This window comes from Electrona antarctica (genome assembly GCF_951216825.1).
Source record: "Electrona antarctica genome assembly, chromosome: 5".
NCBI lineage: Eukaryota > Metazoa > Chordata > Actinopteri > Myctophiformes > Myctophidae > Electrona > Electrona antarctica.
Genome location: NC_136810.1, coordinates 58,484,974 through 58,494,345, shown reverse-complemented (window position 1 = coordinate 58,494,345; position 9,372 = coordinate 58,484,974). Strand labels below are relative to the sequence as shown.

General features: G+C 42.5%; 1 protein-coding gene across 1 annotated transcript in view; it reads left to right on the top strand.

Annotated features, from left to right (window-relative positions):
* Positions 1-737: 737 nt before the first annotated feature.
* Positions 738-9,372, top strand: part of LOC306924067 (NACHT, LRR and PYD domains-containing protein 3-like) — a gene marked incomplete at both ends in the record, with an annotated part of 15,347 nt that continues 6,712 nt past the window's right edge. The window contains 7 exons of the mRNA XM_079502408.1: positions 738-1,005; positions 3,192-4,953; positions 5,120-5,290; positions 6,180-6,324; positions 6,691-6,697; positions 7,869-7,968; positions 8,442-8,485. Coding sequence (XP_079358534.1) covers positions 738-1,005; positions 3,192-4,953; positions 5,120-5,290; positions 6,180-6,324; positions 6,691-6,697; positions 7,869-7,968; positions 8,442-8,485 — 2,497 coding nt within the window. The remainder of the gene's footprint in view (positions 1,006-3,191; positions 4,954-5,119; positions 5,291-6,179; positions 6,325-6,690; positions 6,698-7,868; positions 7,969-8,441; positions 8,486-9,372) is intronic.

Here is a 9,372-nt window from a genome sequence, read left to right as displayed (position 1 = left end):
ACTTTGGACGACGATTACGGCCGAACGATACGCACTACCAAAATACTGCAGTTGGTGTTTTAATCGGATGGGTCCGGAGAGCATGTGTGCCGATTTTTGTGAGATTTGGACAAAATATGTAGGAGGAGGAGCCAAAAGTGTGTTTTGGAGAAAATTCAAAATGGCGGAAAATCTATCATGACGCAAATGGGCGGGGCCTATATGGGGAGATGCGTCATGGCCCAAGGAAGTCAGGGAAAATAATATTTTGATTTTACGACCTACGGTTCAAGAGTTATAAGCCAAAACGTAAAGTGGGCTGTTATAGCGCCACCATGAGGCCGACCGATAACATTATAAGTTGATTAATTTTAGTAATTATTATGAACCTACCCTCCAAGTTTTGTAACTATAGTGCTTACAGTCTCTGAGGAAAAAATACTTGAATGTGAGAATGCGAAAAATCGCATTTTCCCATTCATGTCAATGGGGAAATTTTATTCACTAATAAATTAATATCAATTAAACTATACAACATTTCTCTTAAAAAAATACAAGCACATCCTTCCCGATGAAGCCGGTAAATTTGAGATATGGCTCAAGTGCGTACAGTCAAAACTGTGGGAGGAGTAGTGCGTCAAACAAAAGGTTACTCCAGTGGAATAAAGTGTTCCAATTACATGAGTCTGGTTGCCCTTTGGGCAACCACACTAATGAAGCTGACATGTTAACATTGTGTGTTTGTAACAGAATCCACCATGGGGACACTTAAGCAGCGCATGTTGGATACTCTGGATCATCTGCTTCACGATGAGTTTGACAGGTTCAAGTGGCATCTACAAGAGCCTGAAAATGTTGAAGGTCTCAAGCCGCTCACAAAGAGTGTTCTGGAGAACGCCAAGAGGACAGACACAGTGGACCTGATCGTGCAGAGCTACCCTGGTAGAGAAACTCAGATCATGCTGAATGTTCTGACAAAGATACACAGGATTGATCTAGTGGAGGGGTTTAAAACCACACCAACAGGTAGGTGAAGAGAGGATAGAGATTTTAAGTTTATAAATTAATACTAGAAAGGTCGCAATTTAAAAAAATTGCAAAGTGTGGTTGCCGCAGTGGCTTACATATGCCCCTCCCACTGATATTGCCAGCCAATTGCAATGTCGCGTCACCCCTGCGATCATGCGTAAGTAATTCGGAGGGGATTTATCCCCCCAAAAATCATGTTTTTGCGACAAACGGTTACATTTCTCGCATTTGCGGCGCCCCCTATGGATGAAAATAGAATTGCTTTTCGTACTTGGTTGATTGAACCACCCGCGACATGTGATTCAAATTTGGGATGGATTGGACATTTCGTTCGTGATTTATGGCATTTTTTGTGATATAGGCCCCTCCTACTAACTTCGGACGACGATTACGGCCGAACGATATGCACTACCAAAATTCTGCTAGTTGGTGTTTTAATCGGATGGGTCCAGAGATCATGTGTACCAATTTTTGTGAGATTTGGACAAAATATGTAGGAGGAGGAGCAAAAAGTGTGTTTTGGAGAAAATTCTAAATGGCGGAAAATCTATCATGACGCAAATGGGCGTGGCCTATATGAGGAGATGCGTCATGACTCAAGGAAATCAGGGAAAAAATAATTTGGATTTTACAACCTACGGTTCAAGAGTTATAAGCCAAAATGTAAAGTGGGCTGTTATAGCGCCACCATGAGGCCGACCGATAACATTATAAGTTGATTCATTTTAGTAATTATTATGAACCTACCCTCCAAGTTTTGTAACTATAGTGCTTACAGTCTCTGAGGAAAAAATACTTGAATGTGACAAAATGCGAAAAATCGCATTTTCCCATTCATGTCAATGGGGAAATTCTATTCACTAATAAATTCATATCAATTAAACTATACAACATTTCTCTTAAAAAAATACAAGCACATCCTTCCCGATGAAGCCGGTCAATTTGACATATGGGTCAAGTGCGTACAGTCAAAACTGTGGGAGGAGTAGCATTTCAAAACTAGAAAGGTCGCAATTTAAAAAAATTGCAAAGTGTGGTTGCCGCAGTGGCTTACATATGCCCCTCCCACTGATATTGCCAGCCAATTACAATGTCACGTCACCCCTGCGATCATGTGTAAGTAATTCGGAGGGGATTTCTCCCCCAAAAACGTTTTTGCACCATACGGATACATTTTTGGCATTTGCGGCGCCCCCTATTGATGAAAATGGAATTGCTTTTGGCTTTTGGTTGATTGAACCACCCGCGACATGTGATTACAATTTGGGATGGATCGGACATTCTGTTCGTGATTTATGGCATTTTTTGTAAAATAGGCCCCTCCTACTAACTTCGGAAGCCGATTACAGCCGAACGATACGCACTATCAAAATTCCGCCGTTCGAGTTTTCATCGGAAAGGTCCAGAGATCACGTGTACAGATTTTTGTGAGATTTAGACAAAATCTGTAGGAGGAAAAGCAAAAAGTGTGTTTTGGACAAAATTCAAAATGGCGGAAAATCTATCATGACGCAAATGGGCGTGGCCTATATGGGGAGATGCGTCATGACCCAAGGAATCCAGGGAAAGAATCATTTTGATTTTAGGACCTACGGTTCAAGAGTTATAAGCCAAAGCGTAAAGTGGGCTGTTATAGCGCCACCATGAGGCCGACCGATAACATTATAAGTTAATTAATTTTAGTAATTATTATGAACCTACCCTCCAAGTTTTGTAACTATAGTGCTTACAGTCTCAGAGGAAAAAATACTTGAATGTGATTTTTTGCATTTTCCCATTCATGTCAATGGGGAGATTTAATGCACGAATAAATTCATATCAATTAAACTATACAACATTTCTCTTAGCAAAGTACAAGCACACCATTCTGATTTTTTCCGGTCGATTTGACATATGGCTCAAGTGCGTACAGTCAAAACTGTGGGAGGAGTAGCATTTCAAAATAAAGGTTACTCCAGGGTGAATAATAAAGTGTTACGATTACAATAGTCTGGTTGCCCTGTTAGGGCAACCACACTAATAAAGGTTACTCCAGGTGAATAAAGTGTTCCAATTACAACCACACTAATAATTCAGCATCTACAGCAGCAGAGCCATGAATATAATTACCAAGTCCACTCATTTGAGGACCACATTTATCATAGCATGCACTTACTGGTGTCCTCTGTTCTTTGGTTATTTAGAAATCCTTACTCCCCAACTACTCAAGTCTTTACTGAAGAAGGAGGGACAGTATCTGATTGAGTGGAAACGACCTGAGGAAAACCCAGAAGAAACACCTCTGAACCAGGACTTCACAGAGGTCAATGTCACAGTGGTAGCTAGTGGAGAGGTCAACAAGGAACATGAGGTCAGCCAGATTGAAACTGTGTCCAGAAAAACATCCAGACCAGAAACACCAATCAAGTCTCTAGACATCACTAAACCTTTACCTGGGGAAGCTGAAATCAAAACAGTGCTGATGAAGGGAGTGGCTGGCTCTGGTAAAACAGCCTTAACTCAGAAGTATGCTCAGGACTGGGCAGATGACATAGCCAACCAGGATATCCTCTTCCTGTTCCCATTCACTTTCCGAGAGCTGAATGTCAAGCAGAAGGAGATGAAATACAGCTTGATGGAACTTCTTCGTGATTTTTTTGGTGAAATCAACAAGGCAGATATTTGCAGCGGAAAAGGGTCTAACGTTATGTTCATCCTTGATGGGCTGGATGAGTTTTGTACTCCTCTACGCCATCTATTCGAGAAAAGGGAGATCTGCACTGACGTAGAAAAGAAAATGTCAGTGGACATGCTGCTGACAAATCTCATCAAGGGAAACCTGCTTCCCAAAGCTCGCATCTGGATAACCACACGACCTGCAGCCGCCGATCAGATCCCTGCTAAGTATGTTGACAGGGTGACGGAGTTGAGAGGGTTCACTGACGACCAGAAGGAGGAGTACTTCAAGAAGAGAATCAGTGATGAGAACATGGCAAATAAAATCATCTCACACATCAAGACATCACGAATCCTCCACATCATGTGTCACATCCCAATCTTCTGTTGGATCATTGCTGGAGTTCTGAAGGACATTTTAATAAAAGGGACAGGAATGCTGCCAAAGACCCTGCCCGAGATGTACATCCACTTCATGCTGGTTCAGTCCAAACAGAAAGAGACCAAGTATGACTGGAGTCCAGCTAAGAACACGCACGCCATTCTGTCAATGGGAAAACTGGCTTATAAACATCTGGAGAAAAGCAACCTGATCTTCAATGAAGCAGACCTGAAAGAGTGTGGCATTGATATCAATGATGCAGCAGTGTGCTCAGGCATGTTCACACAGACGTTTAAAGAGGTGCGTGGTGGGTTGCACAAGGACAAGGTGTTCAGCTTTGTCCATCTGAGCGTCCAGGAGTTTCTGGCTGCTCTTTACGTCTTTCACACATTCACCAACACTGGCGTCAATGTACTGTCAACCTCCAAGTGGCCAAAGCTGTTTAGACCACAGTTAAACAACCTCTACCAGAGTGCTGTAGACAAGGCCTTAAAGAGTCCAAATGGACACCTGGACTTGTTCCTCCGTTTCCTGCTGGGCCTCTCATCGGAGACCAATCAGACTCTCTTACAAAGACTGCTGGAACATACAGGAAATAGGTCACAGGCCAATCAGAAAACTGTCCAGTACATCAAGGAGAAAATCAGGGAGAATCTCTCTCCAGAGAGAACAATCAATCTGTTCCACTGTCTGAATGAGTTGGGTGATCATTCTCTAGAGGAGGAGATCCAACAGTACCTGACCTCAGGGAGTCTGTCCACTGTCTCTCCTGCTCAGTGGTCAGCTCTGGCCTTCATGTTGCTGTCATCAGGAAAGGAGCTGGACGTGTTTGACCTGAAGAAATACGGTTCCTCAGAAGAGGCTCTTCTGAGGCTGCTGCCAGTGGTCAAAGCCTCCAACAGAGCTCTGTAGGTTAACTGAAGACTGAATACACTTAAAATATGTCACAGTTCTATAGGAAATAACCACCATTTCAATGCTGTTTATACTTCCTTAATATATTATGTGATATTGATTTTACAGGAAAAGAAAAAAGAGAATACAAACAGATTTTTACCACTGCTCTTTCTTCAGGCTGAGTGGCTGTAACCTCTCAGAGCGATGCTGTGTGGAGTTAGCATCAATGCTCAGCTCCAACTGCAGTCTAATAGAATTGGACATGAGCAACAACGATCTGCAGGTTTTGGACATAAAACATCTATGTTTTGGACTGAGGAGTCCACACTGTAAACTGGAGACCCTCAGGTTTGTATGCCTGACAATTATCCTGGCGTAACCACACATGGAGTTTGCCCTGATTCATTTATATACGAATATGATTACTGCAGTAGAACGATTAACAAGTAGAACCGAGCCTGGTACTTGCTTATACATACATACAGCGTGCGTGCGTGCGTGCGTGCGTGTGTTCCCCCTGGCAAGTCATGCATGCGTTTGTGTAGATGCTGAGTAAGCTGGATGAACCACAATGGATTCAAACCCCAGACTCTGTGATGGTGAACAGTTAATGTACCCCTCTGTCACCTGAGGGCCCAACAGAGCCCAATAACCTACTATAATAAAAACAGTTACTGTACCCCTCTGTCACCTGAGGGCCCAAAAGAGCCCAATAAACTACTATAATAAATATGAACAGTTACTGTACCCCTCTGTCACCTGAGGGCCCAACAGAGCCCAATAACCTACTATAATAAATATGAACAGTTACTGTACCCCTCTGTCACCTGAGGGCCCAACAGAGCCCAATAACCTACTATAATAAATATGAACAGTTACTTTACCCCTCTGTCACCTGAGGGCCCAACAGAGCCCAATAACCTACTATAATAAATATGAACAGTTACTTTCAAGCCTGTTTTCGCTGTTTTCTGCAAGACATTACTTAACCCATTTTGACCTGAGATCAGATTCTAAAAATGTCTTCTACATCCTGACAGTTTTCTGAAAAAGCTGTTTCTATGTCAGTCGTTCTTCAATTTTTCAAAATAGCAGACCTACAAGGTTGTAGCACGCCACTTGTGGCGTGCGTGCGTGTGTGTGCGTGCACGTGCGTGCAGGTTGTCAGGCTGCATGCTCTCAAAGGAAGGTTGTTCTTATCTGGTCTCATTGATTTTTATCACTTCTCTTTCTTCAGGCTGAGTGGCTGTAACCTCTCAGAGCGATGCTGTGTGGAGTTGGCATCAATTCTCAGCTCCAACTGCAGTCTAATAGAATTGGACATGAGCAACAACGATCTGCAGGATTTGGGCATACAAAATCTGTGTCTTGGACTGAGGAGTCCACACTGTAAACTGGAGACCCTCAGGTTTGTATGCCTGACAATTATCCTGGTGTAACCACACATGGAGTTTGCCCTGATTCATTTATATACTTCGCGAAGATGATTACTTCTTAGCAGTAGAACGATTAACAAGTAGAACCGAGCCTGGTACTTGCTTATACATACATACATACATACGTGCGTGCATGTGTGCATGTGTGCCTGCGTGCGTACGTTCCCCCTCACATGTCATGCATTCGTGCTACTTAATCCTCCACACACATTTCTGTATTTGTACGACTGCTGTCACCTTACCTTGCCAGTGACTAGCACAGTGACAATGTCCGCTTCCCTCCCCCAAGCATGCACAGCTGTGTTTGTGTAGATGCTGAGTAAGCTGTATGAACCACAATGGATTCAAACCCCAGACTCTGTGATGGTGAACAGTTAATGTACCCCTTTGTCACCTGAGGGCCCAACAGAGCCCAATAACCTACTATAATAAATATGAACAGTTACTGTACCCCTCTGTCACCTGAGGGCCCAACAGAGCCCAATATAACCTACTATAAAACAGTTACTGTACCCCTCTGTCACCTGAGGGCCCAACTGAGCCCAATAACCTACTATAATAAATATGAACAGTTACTTTCAAGCCTGTTTTCGCTGTTTTCTGCAAGACATTACTTAACCCATTTTGACCTGATATCAGATTCTAAAAATGTCTTCTACATCCCCTCTGTCACCTGAGGGCCCAACAGAGCCCAATAACCTACTATAATAAATATGAAACTAGTAATATTGTAGCACAAATCATTGCTAATTTGAAGGTATACAATCATAATCTGGGGACCTGAATGGTTATGTGTGACTATTTTTGATACAGAGACAGTTAGGGTTAGGAGATGAGAAATTTCTTTATTTCTTCATTTGTATCCAAAATGAGTTAATAGCACAGGCAAACTCTTCACATACTAGACTAGAGCATGTCTCAAATAAATGTCAGAGCTGAAATCGAAATGTAAAAATGAAATAAATGCTTAAACATGTAGCTAGGTGTAATGTTAGAGACCACAGAAGTGAACCTTTCAAGCCTGTTTTCGCTGTTTTCTGCAAGACATTACTTAAGCCATATCTCCCAAAATGGTGGGTCAAACTGTCAATTTGAAGCTATGATTCCCTGCTTTCATATGACATGAAAAAACGAAAATTAAAAAAAAATAATCAATGACTTAGCCTCCGTCAGAAGCGTTCACATTTGAGCTTGAGGAGAGATGAGGGAAGTTCATCCTTGAGAATTGGCCTTTATGATCCAGTCTCGTCTACAAACCATTCGTGTGTGTGTGTGTGTGTGTGTGTGTGTGTGTGTGTGTGTGTGTGTGTGTGTGTGTGTGTGTGTGTGTGTGTGTGTGTGTGTGTGTGTGTGTGTGTGTGTGTGTGTGTGTGCGTGCGTGCGTGCGTGCGTGTGTGTGTGTGTGTGTGCGTGCGTGTGCGCGTGTGTGCGTGCGTGCAGGTTGTCAGCCTGCATGGTCTCAAAGGAAGGTTGTTCTTATCTGGTCTCAGCTCTGAGATCCAACTCCCACCTAAAAGTGTTGGACTTGAGCTACAATCACCCAGGAGACCAAGAGACGCTGCCCTCTGCTGGACAACTGCAGACTCTCAGGTATGGACAGACTTGATGCCAGTCAGTGTAAATGTGCCTAGTTGTTGTTTAAGCCATTTAGACCTGACACTAGATTCTAGTTTTCATAGTATTCAGAAAACCCTGTTTCTATGTCAGTGGTTCTCAAACTATTTCATGTCAAGGACCCCAAAAATTGTATGTTTTTGGCCGTCGACCCGCATCTGAAAATATGTTGTTCCAGGGGACCCCCCCGGAAGCAAAGATTTGAACTTTCGTTCTGAAACAATATATATTCCAAATTTGCACCACATTTTCACAATTTTCAAAAATAGCAGATCTACAAGCTCGTAGCGCGGCACTCGTTGTCTGCTATTTTTCAACAGCTAATGTATAACATAATGCTTAAAACACCAAAAGGGTGCTGTATAGTAGCATTTAATGTTTAATGACATAATGCATTATCTATCATTATTGTTTCTATTATCTTATCTTTGTCTCTCCTTCACCCACAGTGACCACAGTGGAGAGTGCAGGCTGAGACCAGGTGTGAGGAAGTGTAAGTTTTTATTCTGTTCTATTCATTAAATCAAAGAAGCACAACATCCTGCTATGTATGAACAGCTCATATACAGCATGTCACTTTCACTTAACATAACTGTAATGTGTTTATATTAACCAAAACATGCATTATATTTCCTGGGGTTTATTACTAAACACAATGTAGATTTGGGTGAACTCTGCCTACCTATGGTGTCCACATATAGGATTCTAGAAATATACACTACCTACTGTGCGTCTCAAAGCTTTCAGCACTTCCTCTCTGAATGTAAACTCTCTGGCCTGTAAGAGCACACCAAACAGAAGTGATTTAGTTAAAGACAGCCTCTTTCTAATCAAACAACTGTTGATGTGGGCTTAAATAGTTAAAGGAACATTAACTATTAGTGAGACATTTATTTAAGAGTCTCAACCACTTAAGAGGACCATATAAAATTAGCTCAAACTAGTGCTGGTTGTCTGGGCTAGGCCCTGCCGCAGTGGTGTCCGATTAGAACGTATCGGGGTTGCTGAAACTTTTAACACAACAATATCTTGTTTGTAAGGCCAGATATCGCTGAGAATATCTTGGTTGTAAGGCCAGATATCGCTGAGAATATCTTGGTTGTAAGGCCAGATATCGCTGAGGATATCTTGGTTGTAAGGCCAGATATCGCCGAGGATATCTGGGTTGTAAGGCCAGATATGGCTAAGGATATCTGGGATGTAAGGCCAGATATCAGTGAGGATATCTTGGTTGTAAGGCCAGATATCGCAGAGGATATCTGGGTTGTAAGGCCAGATATCGCTGAGGATATCTGGGTTGTAAGGCCAGAAATAAGTGAGGATATCTGGGTTGTAAGGCCAGATATCGCTGAGGATATCTGGGATGTAAGGCCAGATGTA